This window comes from Trachinotus anak, unplaced genomic scaffold (genome assembly GCF_046630095.1).
Source record: "Trachinotus anak isolate AG129_WGS33_773 ecotype Australia unplaced genomic scaffold, CSIRO_AGI_Tana_v1 ptg000019l, whole genome shotgun sequence".
NCBI lineage: Eukaryota > Metazoa > Chordata > Actinopteri > Carangiformes > Carangidae > Trachinotus > Trachinotus anak.
Genome location: NW_027273870.1, coordinates 18,957,751 through 18,972,804, shown reverse-complemented (window position 1 = coordinate 18,972,804; position 15,054 = coordinate 18,957,751). Strand labels below are relative to the sequence as shown.

The 15,054-nt window shown below is 39.9% G+C and overlaps 1 protein-coding gene across 1 annotated transcript; it reads left to right on the top strand.

Moving 5' to 3' along the window:
- Positions 1–3,027: 3,027 nt before the first annotated feature.
- On the top strand, positions 3,028–13,438 carry LOC139635781 (PRELI domain-containing protein 1, mitochondrial-like). Its single transcript, XM_071503229.1, has 6 exons — positions 3,028–3,192; positions 4,018–4,224; positions 5,123–5,348; positions 6,603–6,716; positions 7,340–7,418; positions 12,376–13,438. The coding sequence occupies exons 2-6, from the start codon at positions 4,133–4,135 to the stop codon at positions 12,498–12,500; spliced, it is 636 nt and encodes a 211-aa protein (XP_071359330.1). The 5' UTR covers positions 3,028–3,192; positions 4,018–4,132; the 3' UTR covers positions 12,501–13,438.
- The last annotated feature ends 1,616 nt before the right edge of the window (positions 13,439–15,054 follow it).

Genomic DNA, 15,054 nt, shown 5'->3' with positions numbered 1-15,054 from the left:
TCATCCCCGCAGAGAGTGACGGGAATATGCTGTGTGAGACGGGTGACAGAAGCAGTGAGGTGTCTCTGATTGTCTGGCAGCCAGGGGGTTGTTCACAGCCTGTAAGATCCAGACAGAGGTTTCAGACAGCGGGCAAGGTTAAGACAGCGTTTTTTGGTATATGACATATTCATAACACCATATTTTACAGATACACTTCACCAGTAATCAGCATAATGACAGCTTTCATTAAAAACGTCCTCTTCTTTTGTCAACAGTGTAATATTCATGGTACCCTGATGCTGAGGCCCACTTTTATCCACTAGAGGGCGGAAATCACATGAAGGAAGTCATACATTTTCATGAGCAACAGGCCTTTTAAAGGGCCCCATGTCCAACTCAGTTTACCAGTCTTGCATAGTACTCTCCAACCTGTGAAATCAGCCCTATACTGTCTTCTGTGGCACTGAAGAAGCTGATCTCAGAAGCTGATCCCAGGTTGAACTTGGAGACTACCAATTTTTAACAGGAAGCCTGTGTTGCAAACCGCGGGGATGTGAGTTTGAGAGGTTGGGGCATTAGCCAGGCAAAGAGGGTCTAATAAAAGACACAGTTGATTTATTTAAAGAGGATGAGCCAGTGTTTTTGGTGGTTGCCCAAAGATGGGCCTAAAAGTCAGGATGTTTCGGCCTCTTCCCAAAACTCCTCCGACTTTATGCGAGTACAAGACTAAGCTGCTGGAGTGCCCCATCAACAAATGGCCTTTGCTGTCTCTCCTGATTCCTACTGACAGCAGCACCATGCTTTTATGCGATGTTAATTTAAAAAGAAAATACAGTAAAACTTACTAATCTGTTTTCAAGGATCAATTGAGTGCACTGCCATTTTAATGCATACAGTTTAAATTTATTTCGTTGACTAGCGTCTGCGCCGGGCAGTTCGCCTGCGTCTGCGGACAGCAGTGGACTTTGCAGGCCTCCTGCGTCTGCGAATGGGCCGATAAGCGTATCTGTTACCGTGGCACGGCATTGTCACAAAATCACCTCTTAGATTCTATTGAGGTTTATTTACAGTCTTGCTGAGGCTTACATGACATCACTGATGACATCACTGATGACATCACTGATGATGTCAAAATGTATTTAAAACAATCAATGACACTGACAGAGAAACCATTTTGGCCCAGGTTTGGTTCAGCACCAGGATAGTATTATTTTGGTGAGTGTCCTTCTTGGCAGCAACATGTCAGACAAGAACACAAGGAGACCGGACAAGCTGGTTAAAAAGACAGGGTCTGTGCTTGGTAGGAGTCTGGACTCATTGAGGACTGCTGCGGAGAGACGCATGCACTGTAAGATGCAGGCCATCTTGGACGATACCACCCACCAGCCAGTGTCTCATCTTGCTGCGCTGCAGGACTGAGTGGTTCAGGAAATCTTTTGTTCCCACTGCCATCAGGCTGTTCAACACCTCAGTCAAAGGAAGTGGATCATGACATGGACTTGAATATTAACTGAATACATTAGCGAGCTGCTGGACAATCTGGATTTCACCAAGGGATTAATAAAATATTTTATCTATCTATCTTTCTTAAGTTTAGTGAGCAAATTTGGATTGACCGTGTAGGCTATGTACAAGGAAATGCAACTCGTTCTTTCTTTGTGTACTTCAACCCACTGAAACAATGACTCTTATTTGATGGCTGGGTGCAGGGCCCTCTATAGGGTCAAACTAGCTATGCTAACTAACCCATTTTGTGTTTTTTTTCTCAAACCCATATTTGATATTTTTAAGGCAAGATCCTGTATTGTATATGGCTTTAAAAGCCTGTTATGTGTGACATTAAAATGGCTTTATTATTATTTAAATCTGAAAATAAGTCTGGTAGAGGGGATGAGTGTTGCACATTCAATTATTGTTTGACTATTTTTTCTTACACTGATCCACTCCATCAAACTTCCCACACATATGGATGATACTATTGCATTTAGTCTTTTCTTCATCACCTGCAGTGTCTGTGTTCTTCCTTGATCTTGTAGCTGATTTGACAAAGTCAGGGTATCCACATGCTTAAAGTGCATCCTTCATCCTTTTGTATTCCATTTCTTGGGCCTGGACACTTGGCACTTTATCAGCTTGGTGTCAAAGAGCAGATTGGTCTGTGTGGGTTTCCTGTATGCAATCCTGTTTCCAAAAATGTGGGGACACTGTGTGGAATATAAATAAAAACACAATGCGATGATTTGCAAATCATGTAAACCCATATTTAATTGAAAATAGAACAAAGTCTACATCTCAAATGTTGAAATGCTGAAATTTTATTGTTTTATGAAAAAGAAATGCTGAATTTGAATTTGATGCCAGCAACACATTTCCAATACAACAATTCAGCTTTTAAATCCCTGTTTTTACACAATGACATTTCAAGTTTCATGATTTCCAGATTTTCAGTGACATCACAGGCGGAGTGGGGAGAAGCTGTTCAACTGGTCTGTTTATTTCCTGTTTAATTCATTAATTCATCCTCATGGCCACAAACTTCACTCTTCCCTTCATCATTCTTGTCAAAACATAAGCAAATTTGTCTTCTTTCACACAATGTGGCCACCAAAGCACAGTGACTTAAAGAATTTGAACTACAGGAATACAACCCAACTGGCCCATTGGCTCCAATGTTAACTGAATATGGAGGAAACAGGGAGAGGGGCCTTTTTAAAAATGCTGCACCTCTCGCATTTTTGACACCACAGGCAAATATTTAATATCGTTGCATTCAGCAACACATTCAACTGCATTATTTTAAAGGCTGCTGTTGAACTGTATTGCATTGAAGAGTGGTGTGAATGTTGTTTAACCTACTCTCAATGATTTGAATGTGGTGGAAAATGCAGGACTTAGGACCCGAGAAAGTGCAGTGTCGGATGCAAAAATTTTCCATACGTTTATTTGTACTTTTAGTTTCTTTATTTTTTGATTTTACTTTAAAAGTCGTATCCATTTCTCAATAAACATTTTACTTTGAAATGTTGACCGGAAGTAGTGCCTTTGTAAAACAGTCCGACTTCCGTCCATATGTTCCGGCCAGCTATCGCCTGTCCTGTCTGGCACATGTAGAATAATAGACGGGATTCGCCAACGTTAGTTAATTTATCGGCTCGGGGCACGACAGACAGGATATTTATCAGCCTGACACTTCATTAGCGGTGACTTCAGGTAAGACCTCTCTTGCTTCCTCCTCGCCTACAGCGCTTCACACTTCAGTACACTTTACATTAAGACTAGCTAGCTAAACTTAATAAACCTAGACTGAAGTCTTCTTACGTTTAGGTATGAATGAGCCGTAAAATAACTAAATGTACAACTGTTGCCACTCAGTCTCACGGTCACCGTTAGATGACAAACTGCTGAATTGGTTTTTGGACAGCTAACAATTAGCAGTTAGCTGTCCAGAGAAGTAACATCTTGTTAGCAGTAACGCTAGCCAGCGAATGAAGAACATGCCATAACCTCAGCTATAGCACACCGTAAAGGCAGAAGTCAAGGTCACATGTGTACAGACTGCACAAGTACAAACTATAATCGGATAACATTTGTGTCAGTTACTGTTCAGCTGGTGGAAGAATTACGACTTCCGTGAATGTGTCTAATTTGTTTGTTGTGATTAATGCGCTAAGGATGTTCACACATTACTGTAATTAGGCGAAAGGATACGTTAACGCAGGACCCCGTTTCTTTCATTAGACAAACTAATGAAACGCGTTAGGAGCAATTACATTCAGCAGTAAAAATACATGGTTAAAATCTTAAGTTTGTACAGTCACAGAACTAGAGTAGAATCAACTTCTATGGTAACATCTCTGATATTGTTAAATATTTAGTCTAAAAATGTGTATGACAACAAAGATATACAGTATCTTTTACATATGTACTTGTACATGTTATTGCACAATCTGAAAATTCAACTGCAGTGTATAGTAAATATAATTTGTAAGAACTTGTTATTGTGTGTCTTGCTGATGCTTCTCTTCACTTTTGCAGGACTTTGTCAGACTTTGGATGGAGTCAGCGCCCAAGTCTTCATTGTTTTGTGTCATCACAGCAAGGGACCTTAGGGTTCGGGATTCAGGCCATCCTGCACATCAGCGAGAGAAGAATGGTCAAGTATTTCTGTAATAACGTAGACATCAGGAGCACGTGGGACCATGTTGTCTCTGCTTTCTGGCAGAGATACCCTAACCCATTCAGGTATTATAATATTTTTATGGTCAGTACTGTAACATAGATGCTCATCGCAAAGCATGTGGTGGGTGTCAGAAGTCCTCACACTCCTCAAGATATTCTTACTTTTTTTTTTGGATGTGTGCCTGAAATTAAAACAAGAATCTATAATACACTTTATAACTTTTATTTAGGTAGAAGTAACAAGAAAACTACCAAGTGACCAATGTGATATCATTAGCACAGTCATTTACAACCAACTTCATAAATATGACGGGAAATTATTGCAAAGCGTTCACATGTTCAGATTACTATGTAGGGATTCAGGTTGTCACAATATCAAATTTTAAAAATGCTATTCTGATGAAAGATTGCATCATTATAATTTGAATGTTATTGAAACCCTTCTACATTTCTAAAATCTCAATTCAATAGAGGACCTTTGGAAGGAAGTAATGTTATTGCAGTGTTTGTAGACCTGCAGGAATCTAGGAGTTAGTGAAAATCTTACTGTACAAGTGGAAGAACCTTACAAAGGTACTGAATATATATTGCTGCGTATTTTGGAACCTACAACTAATAAAAGCCCTCAGTCATGATTAAGATGGAGAACTGAGAAAACACATCAGGGAACTAAAACTAGGGTTAGCATATTCTTAGTTGCATGGTTCTGTTTGCGTTATGACTTGACCTAACAGCGTCAGAGACTTGAGAAATCTTTGTTCCGTAATGTCTCACAAACATGACAATGCTTTTCTTGTTTGTGTTTGGCTGTAAACAGTTTTTGGCTGTAAACAGTGGACCACTGTTTTAAAAATAACTAAAATGAATTACAGACATATCAGGAACCTTTAAAGTTAATTGTAACTATCTGGCTGACATAGCTGTGTGTTTTTTTTTTTTTTGTTTTTTTTGTATCAACCAGCACCCATGTTCTCACAGAGGACGTTGTGTACCGAGAGGTGACTGCAGACCAACAGCTCCTCTCCAGGCGCCTCCTGACGAAGACCAATCGGCTGCCTCGCTGGGCAGAGCGGTTCTTCCCCACTGGCATGTCTCGCTCTGTGTACATCATTGAGGACTCCATCGTGGACCCTGTCAACAGAAGTCTGACCACCTACACCTGGAACCTCAACCACACAACTCTTATGGTGAGGCACCTGATTGTTTCTCTCTCCTGTCAGTGTGTTTATTTCCCAGTCAGTATGGATATAGTAGTCAAGTTTTCATCTCTGTCTTACTGACCTTGTGTAGCAGGCCTACATTTTAGAAAGGGGGTGGGGGGTTCACACAAGAATAGAGATTCTTATTTTCTATTTTCTGCTCTGCTCCTCAGTCTATACGGTTCACTACGCTGACTGATTACACTGAACTCTGTGCCATGGCTGCACAGTGCAGTCAGGTATAGCTGCTAACCCCAGTAGAGTGGAGGAAATGGTAATTCAGCCAGCCTGATCTTCAAAGGAGTCTAGTGTTTGAACGCAGTTCAGATGTAATAATCTGCCAGGGAAGACAGACCTTGACATGACTTGTACATTATGCAGCTCTAAGGTGTGCTTTTTTCAAACTCTTAATGCTGTACACTGCACACTAATGCAGGATTGATGCTACTCATGTTTTTAATCCACTGCAGTATGACACATTGGTGGTATTAAACTGGCAGCCTCCTGAAGCTTTGAGACAGTTGACAACATTTCTTAATGCAAAAAAAAAAGATAAACGTAGTTGCTGATTTTTAAAACAATAGATAAATCAAGTTTATTTTCAAATAGATTATGAATTGATAATTTATTTGGATCCAGGCATAACTACATTAATCCAAATCAAATTGTGAAATTCCCTAATATATATTAATGTATTTGTTTGTGGTCTGTTTGATATACAGTGGCAAGAAAAAGTAACCAAACCCTTTGCAATTACCACCATTTATGTATAAATGGAGCTAAGACAAGTTCAGATTTTTGTTCAAGTTACAGTTTATGTTCACAGTGTAGACGGGAAAAAGTACGTGAACCCCTCTTCTAATGGCATTACAAAAGCTAATTGGAGTCAGGAGTTATCAAACCTGGAGTCCAGTCAATGAAACCAGATTGGAGGTGTGGGTTAGAGCTAGAATGACGCAAAAACAAAAGGTGGAAAGAGTTACAAAATCATCTCAAAGAGGGCATTGATCAGTCTACAGTGAGAGACTGTCTATGAATAAAGACGATTTAGTTCTGTGGCTGCTGTGTGATATTATCTCAGAGACTCTGCGTTTGTCTACATTTCTGACTCAGATGAAGATCAGATCACATTTGACTAATCAATGCAGAAAACAATGCGGAAATCCTGAGCTACTTGATGAATTCAAATAGTTCCGCAGCCTTGTCCTTCACCTGCTCTCACTTTTCTCTCTCCCGTATTAGTCAGTTGAAGAACGTTGTGTTTTCCAAGACTCAGCGGGGCAGCCAGCCACCACCCAGCTGAAACGGGAGGCGTGGATATCCTCAAGCATCTATGGCTTCTCCAGACCTATTCAGGTACATTTAACCTCTCTGCTTTAAGAAAATGTGCTTAAATCAACTTGATAAATTATTGAACATATTTGAAGAGTGTGAATTTTCATCATGTTCTTCTCTTTTTCATTCCTTCAGTAAGAGCAATTTTCTTCTTTGCATAAGTCCGACGTGAATTAATCAGCGTCGGGTTATAATTGTAGTAGGATAGTAGCAAAGCACACTCATGGTTGTTTTTAATCACTCACCTATGTGCTCATCTGTGCAAGAGTGTAGAAATATAAATATATATATATATATATATATATATATATTTATGCTTCATTTTAAGTGGAATTATTTGTTTTTTATCATAGACAGTGAAATCTAGAGTTCTGCTTCCAAGGCTTTAGTTTGATTTGTGGGTTGTAGTGTGGGCAGCAGAGGAGAAGGAGCGTGTGTGCAAATGCAAAAACAAAAGAAAAATGGGATATTTGAGGGGAGAAGCGCTAAAAATATGTCAGCCTAAAATTGTTATTATTAGATGTGGTAGATGCCAGGCTTGTTTTGAAATCCCTAGAGAGAGGGGGAGAGAAGACTATTAGCTAAGTGTTGTTATTCAGACATCTCCCCCATGTAAAGCCATTTCCTGTTCTGTCTTTTCCTAGGAGTTTGGATTGGCACGGTTCAAGAGCAACCAGGTGAAGGCTATGAAAGGGCTGGAATACGCAATGTCCAACTTACAGGGTATGTACGCTTCACCAACAGAAACAGGGGGAAACTGCGAGGAAAAGAGAAGAGAGAAACAAAACAAGTCTATTTTTAACTGTTGCCATTTCTGGAAAGGAGAATTAAATATTTTCTTTACTCTCTAAACATCCTGGAAACATCCTCAGTATGTATTGTCATGAGTTAAGTGAAAGTAAAGAATTTGCTCCTCCTTGACATTCAGAGGTTAATGTTTACTTCACCAAGATCCTGACACAGAAAAACATTTTTACTTTTTTATACATGTGAATTCCATTTGAGTGTCACAGGGTAGTTTGTAGCAGGGATCTACTTTATGTTACTCCTTATATCATTCCTGCACAAAACAGGTTAGTTTAAGCACCAGAAGCAGCCTAAAGTTCCCGGTTGGTGCTGCTTAGAAATACCATGTGACTACAGAGGGATATGAAACCATGGCAACGATGGTGACAAACAGCTTAAATTTCTGTATTTAGACCATAAGTATTACAGCTGTCAGTGTCATAAAATAAAATGCTTCTGAGCAGGTCATGTGACAAAAAAACCTTTACACATAAAAGACATTGATACCTGATTAGAAAAAGTAATATACCTCAGGCTAAGTAAAGGTGTAGTCTATACAATATGGACGTTCACTAACAAATAGCCTAGATGTGTTTTCTTCATCACAACTAAGGCTGCAAACTAACAATCATTTTCGATACACAAAGCCTTTATCCTGCATCAGACCCCCTGAAAATCCACATTTTTGGGTGACTTAAAAAAAAGACAAACCAATGCAGCACAAAATAAAGTTTAGAAAGTCAGTTTTAATCATCTAAGAGAGGTGAATTTTCAGAGGGGGGTAGCCATTACATGAGTAGGGAGTGCCTTGTTTGGCAGTGTATCCTGACCACTGAGTTTTGTGTTGTGCTCCAAACTGTGTGTTGTGCTAATGCAGCATACTCTTGTCTGAAAGCACATTCTGCCATTGTTGTGATTCTGTCCACTGCCCCTTTGTTGATGGCACTGCAGGGATTGGCATCAGGGTGAGCGTTGTGGTAAGTATGTTGGCAGTGAGGCATCCATCTGTCATCCCAGGCCTGAGTTGTCACATGATGCCATATACAAGCCTCACACAGTAGTTTCTGTAGCTGAGGTAGTGACTGTCTCCCCTTGTGTGTTGTGTGTGTGTGTGTGCAGATACGCAACGTATTTGTCTTGTAAAATACCAGAGAGCAGAAAGCTGTGAGTAGTAAAACTGAGAAAAGCGACTCAAAAGTTAGTCTAGCATTTGGTATAGAAGTAGATCCTGCGTAGTTTAGCTGTCCCTAATGACGTTTTTGTTTGAGATATAAACCTGAACCCTACTCATGACCTTTTTTATAAGAGGAACATTGGGTAGTGGTGTTTTCCCTTTCCCCCAAATGTAAACTCTAGTACTGTAATATCAGAATATAAAACCACAATGCAGAAACCTTTCAGTTGCATCACTTGCGTATTGCCATTGTATGGCAGTATAGTCAGTGACTGATGGAGAACAGAGAGGATGTCAAGTGTTTTTTTGCTTTCAACGCTTTGAAGGACATCAGCAGTTATTTATCTGCCTGTGTGGCTGCTTGATATGTTTTGGAGCATCCAATCAAAACATGTATTCTCTGATTGGGCATGTTGAGGGAGCAGTGACAGGAAACGTTGACGAGAGCGGTGTCAGGTGTGCGATGGGTTTAAGTGATGCTGTGACTGCATGTGGTGCACCTGGGACTTTGTACCTCTACTGTCAGCAAACACGGATGCTGCATTAAAGTTTCATGATGGTGCGACTGCCAATCCCAACACCATCACAGATGCAGCATTTTCAACATTTACCTCAGATGCCTTCCTCTGATCTCTTGCTGTGAGTGAAGTGTCAGTTAATAAGCATTGCTGCTATCATCAACTGCTAGAAAGGCCCCGAGTAAAGCCCACAAATATGTTTACTGATGTTTTCCAAGAAGCCTGATACCTAATTATATACTGTGAAGCCAGAATTAATTTAATTGGAGTGTAATTTACCAAACTTCAGTCTCTTCTGGTGACAGTTATGTGCTTCAAAAGCATTTGGACAGTATTGGCTCTCAGCTGATTAAGAGAGTTTGTGCTCGATCCAGCATTTAACAGAATAATTATCACCCTGATTATCACAACATTGTCAATAAGTAACAGTTGTTACATTAGTATTCAAATCAATATCAATATCAATGTCAATGTCCAATATCCAGGACAGTTGATTTCTTTGCTTGTTTGATTTCAAGCAGATGCTACTGTGACTCATCCCTTATTCTTTTACACACCTGTCTGAAAACAGGTTTGCACAGGTTAATTCCCATGTAACTTAGTAGAACCAGCTCCTGTCAGTCAGTGTTTTTAAATATCAGCATTTTCTAATTCTGTGACACATTTAGGAATATTTAACCTCTTTCACACATGAGAACTGTGAACCTCAGTATGAGGATTTAAGATTTACTGAGAAAACATTTCATTGACTATGACTGTCTGGCTTCTCAAGTTCAATGTCACCATCAGTGTCAGCATTCAACTCACAAGTCGGATTTTCCTCATAATCAAAACTTGATGTTATCAGGAAGTTAACATGGTGAAGAAGAAAGGTGTGTTTACGTTTCAGCTCGTGATTTTAGCAGCTCGTTGAGAGAGAAGTCAAACATTGTCAGAAAATGAAGCTCAGGAAGAGAATAGCACAGGCAGGAATCTGGACAAACTGGACAACCGAGAAGAGAAGCTGTAAACTGTCATAAATAAACAAATGTCAGGGCTTATACTTTGATCATCTTTAATTTAGTCTTAACTCTCAGTAACTTGAATTTTAGTGACTGTATTTATTATTTTCTCTGACCTTCATTAAGCTTTATACCTGTAAACCTATAACCAAGCAAATCCTACCCTTTATGCTCACCCTAATATACTGACTTAATATATGTACTGTCTGGGAAAAGCCTCTCTCCCTTTATATCTGTAGACTGTTGCATTGACCTGCAGAGAAAAATCCAAACAATGGGTTGTTGGTTCCATGAATCAAAATTAACTAGTATTAATCTTCATGGAGCTGGATGTACTAATTGTAGTAATTTGTCAGTGAGAACAGTGGTGAATAAGAAATCACCTGATATACCACAGTCCACAGTCCAGACAGACAAAGGGACACGTCAGATGTCGTGTGTACGACTACGATGTTAGACATTTTACTTTAGAGGGAAATAAACACCTACACTGTATCAGAACATAGACCATGGGAGTGTTCTCATATCAGGAAAGTACCTGCAGGTTGATTCTACCAGTTTTTAAGGTGCTTTCAGATGAGCAGTGAATCCACAGCTAGTCGCCTCTCACGAGTGTCGGTGAAGCCGCTGCACTAGAGCGGGTGACACAGTGAGTGAAGCAAACGTACACAAGAAAACAACTAGAGTGAGAAAAAGGAAGCATGTTAAAACTTGTTTGTCAGTTACAATTGAAATCTGCTGCTTGTATTTCAACTCTCAGCCAGTGTAATCTCAGTCGGGGCTGATCGTCACCTCCCGCTAAACGTGTTAACAAAAGTATGAAACATTATATGATGTAGAAATCAACAGTGTAAGCAGTTAAAACAACAGTTTGCTTTGTTTGTGGCCCCTATGAATTCCCAAGATCCACTCCCTCCAGGTTATTATGAGGTTATTAGATTTCTCCCTCTGCCAGCCTGCAGCCACCCTCCCAAGAAAAACACTTCTGCAGTATCTTTGTATAAAAGCATGTAAAAGTGAAGGAAGCAGCCCGTCGCGGCTCTTTTTCCGTCTCTCCCTCTCACGGTTCAGGGAAACTGCTCTGTTGTATTGTGACTTGGGTTGTTGTTCTCACGTGAGGGGCTTTATTCGTGGGGGTTCACAGCGAGGTCAGACACAAATAGACTCTGCAGCCCATGCCACCAAATGCAGTGTGAGGCAGTTCTTCACAGCAAACAAATGTGGGTGTGCTCGGTTCAAAGCCTTTTTCAAGAACATAATGTCTGTAATGATTTGAATATTCTCACCTTGTGGCCAAGTCCCTGCTACATCAAAATCACGATTTCAGTCTTACTAATCAGACCTTATAACATTGCCATAAACTTTCAATACGGCATACTATAAGTCTGAATCGTATGCTGTCAGATGAACCGAAAGGCTGCAGCAAAGCCTCGCAGGGTTAAATACGCAGAAGCTCGGGTTGACGGATTAAGATTAAGATAGGAGATTCTTCTCATGTCAGATCAGACAGAGACAAAATAATTTCCGCTTTACAGTGCGACTGGAGCAAAAGAGGTTAGAAAACCCCTCGTATAACCACAGTATTAATCAGATCAGCTTCCTCCCTCTTTATATTTTAAACTGTCTTTTATCGCAGCTGCAGCGATGCATTACTGAATATCCAGAAAAATGCAAAAAGTAGTTCTAGCTTATCATCATGTCACTTAAGTTTGCATTGTCAGATGCTATAAAACGGGGAGCTGAATTCTCGGGGAGATGTGGGAAAATCTTTGAAGACATTCAAGAGAGAAGTGAAGGCCGCTTGTGGTCATGAGGATCATTAATTGAGGCTTCAACAGAAAAATATGTTTTTAAAATCCCTCACTGGTGTTGCATGTGGGAGAACAGAAAAGTTCTTTGTTCACATCATTATACTTTTCAGCTCACCACTGCTTTCCAGCAGTGATACACTTCCTCTCACACACCAGTTGCCAAATCTCGCACAAGCACTGGCTCTTTCTGCAAATGTCCTGCCATGTCCCAGCAAAGTCATAAGGAGCATTTATGCGAAAGTCACTTATGTCTGAGCGACAAGAAGGTGTCACTTCACCAGCTCGATGAAGCCAGCAATGTTACAAATTCGGTGTCTGAAAAGGGTTTAGGAAAACATTGTTGTCCTCATTTGCTGTCTGTCTCTGTCTGGGCGCTATCTGGTCTCACAGGAGAGACGCCCCAGTGGCTGCTCAGGGACACAGTGAAGGACACATCAGGGAAGGCCAAAGAAGCGGCCAAGAACCTGGCTTCAGCTGCCGCTGCTGCCCCACAGAAACCCCAGCAGTACATCTGACAGGACTGCATGCGATGTACGGCACAGGTGACATGACCTCAACACACAATGCCTTCAGATCATCTTGATCAAGTTCTGCTGGGATCTCAGTGACGGCTGTTTTTTTTTCTCTGCACTGTTTTTCTATTATATGAACCGACCTCTGACAGAAATAAAAGCTCTTAGAACGACTTTTATTTCTCTCTCCGCTCTCAGCTGTCCGTCTTCTCTGTTTGTCTCTCAGCTTTCATTAAATCTCAGGTCTTGTCAGCTCTTGTATAAAACCTATTGCCTTCGTGTGAACTTTCAGACTAGCAGCACCTTTTTAATGCTGTAACTACATCAGTGTAAAGTTAGGTCATTGTGTTCAGGCCTCTTATTTAAGATGTTGCTGTACTCTACCTTAGAAGACTATAATATATAGATAAATTGTATATTAATTATCAGTATGTATACTTTTCTTTTCATCATGCATTTCCTGCACAATGTTAAAATTGTTCATACAGTTTGACACTCATCAGTGGTTGAAGTAACATTTATTTGCTTTAGGTATCGGTCGAGCCTAAAGTTCACATTAGACCAAATCATAATGCTGTGACTGCACAGTTTTAATTTTGCTGAAGCAAGAAAGGACTAAGAGTATAATTTTATTGGTTTAATGTGCATGTATTTAAACAGTTGACCATTTTGTTTAATGGTTCCTTTGCTCATGATTTCTTGCTTATTTGAAATTTTCTGGAGTTGCAACTTTCAAACACATGCACACAGTATGTGTTACTATAGTCAGCACAGAATGAATTTTGTAATACTGCACACACAATTTTAAGTAGAAAGAAGTAGAAGAAAGTTTAGTGCAAACGCTGCTGGTTAGTCACTGCCAGCACTGCTTGTACCAGAGCGCTGATAATCACAAGATACCTAAGTGACTTATTAAAAAAAAAAAAAAAAAAAAGACAGAATGAGCAGTTTTCCTATCTTCATGCTCAGGTTCGCTGTGTAATGTGATTAGCCTTTAACTGTATGACTATGTTACTGAGGTACATTAGTGAGAACAGATGACGTCATTCTGCCTGTTGATATAAGGCTGGACTAGTGATAATTGTATACATTTCAATGATTGCATTCCCTTTTAGATGGAATTGATTTTTCTGCTGTGAGACTTGAATTTTAGCTCAGAAATACTTCATGTGATGTATTTTGAAGGATTATGTAGCATTTTGTGTTTGTAATATTGTGCAAATGTAGAGTTATTTAAACCTGGAAGTAAGGTGTCCAAAAATATGTAAAATTTGAATTTTGGAACATTGGACTTTCAATTAAGGATGTTTTGGAAAAAAAACATTTACAACTAAATGATGCTTTTTTAAGACCAGTGTTTTGTTTTTTTGTTGTTGTTGTTTTTAAATTTGTCAAATTAAGCTTTAATAAAATTTGATAAAGGTACTGTTTTAAATTTGCCTCTCTTGATTTCTTCGGTGAACTTTTCTCTGCTGTAACTGTGCCAAAAAATGAACTCTGACCTTTAAATACGAGTTAATATTCCAGACGACAGATCACAGTTTCGCAGCTGCACAAACCAAACAGGAAGCCCCATAACATTTGAACATATTTATCTGCGTATTCCTGCTGCTGCGTTTTTGGCAGTTGAACGTTCCCCCTCACTGAGCAGCATGCTGCTCCAAACAGTGCATCAAAAATAATTTTACCTGCAATAACGAGGCCGTGGCAGCTTTATGTATAAAACATTTTAATTATATTACAATGAGAGAATACACAATACCTTCAAGTGTTTGCTAAATGTAGCCAGCACCAGGTACTCGTGTACATGCGCTCACACACACAAAACAAAACAAAAAAAAAAAAAAGGAACTTATATAACATCTTCTGAATGCATATTACACATCCGCTAAAAAGGAACATATTCACAGGTCTCTGGCACAGAACTCTCCCTAATTTGCACAGTATGTCAGCCCAAACTAACCCCCCCACCGCCACCCCCCCACCCCTAATCATCCTCCTCACAACTAAATCCCAGCCACCTCTCCCTCTCCTAGAGCGGGAACAAAAAGATGAGCCCTAATGTTGGTGTGACACCCATCGTCGGCGCACTGCGACCCTGGAGCTCTGTGCTTCACCCTGAATTCATCCCACGACCCACCCACCCACCCCCTTTGTGTGTCTCTGCCTGCTGACTTTTGTGCTCAACCCAACACGGCGAAGTAAATCTCTGTGCAACAGCAACATGAAAGCAAATATCAAACCTTGTCTGCACTTGCTCTGAAGTCAACAGTTTTTTTTTTTTTTCTAAACTGAACCCCTGTCTCTCTGATGACTCTTAAATTACACTTTGATCTTAATAGGAGTTCAACGAAGAGCCCCTTCTTTACAAATGTCTACCTTTTTTTTTTTTTTTGCGATGAGAAAGGAAGTGGTGACATCTCCTGTTGCCTCTCCAAGGGGTTAAAAATAAGAGCAACTGTGACTGATTTAACAGTCTTCATTAATTGGTACAATCTCTGCTTTTTTTATTTAAGAAAATAACTTTTTCCAAGGCACATCATTAAAAGAATTTCCA

What these genes read in the sequence shown, in the direction of transcription:
- LOC139635781 (XM_071503229.1), top strand. Translation starts at nt 4,133, where the DNA reads ATGGTCAAGTATTTCTGTAATAACGTAGACATCAGGAGCACGTGGGAC. An exon ending in TCAACCACACAACTCTTATG is followed by an intron (nt 5,349 to 6,602) that starts GTGAGGCACCTG and finishes CTCCCGTATTAG; the next exon opens with TCAGTTGAAGAACGTTGTGT. An exon ending in CGCAATGTCCAACTTACAGG is followed by an intron (nt 7,419 to 12,375) that starts GTATGTACGCTT and finishes CTGGTCTCACAG; the next exon opens with GAGAGACGCCCCAGTGGCTG.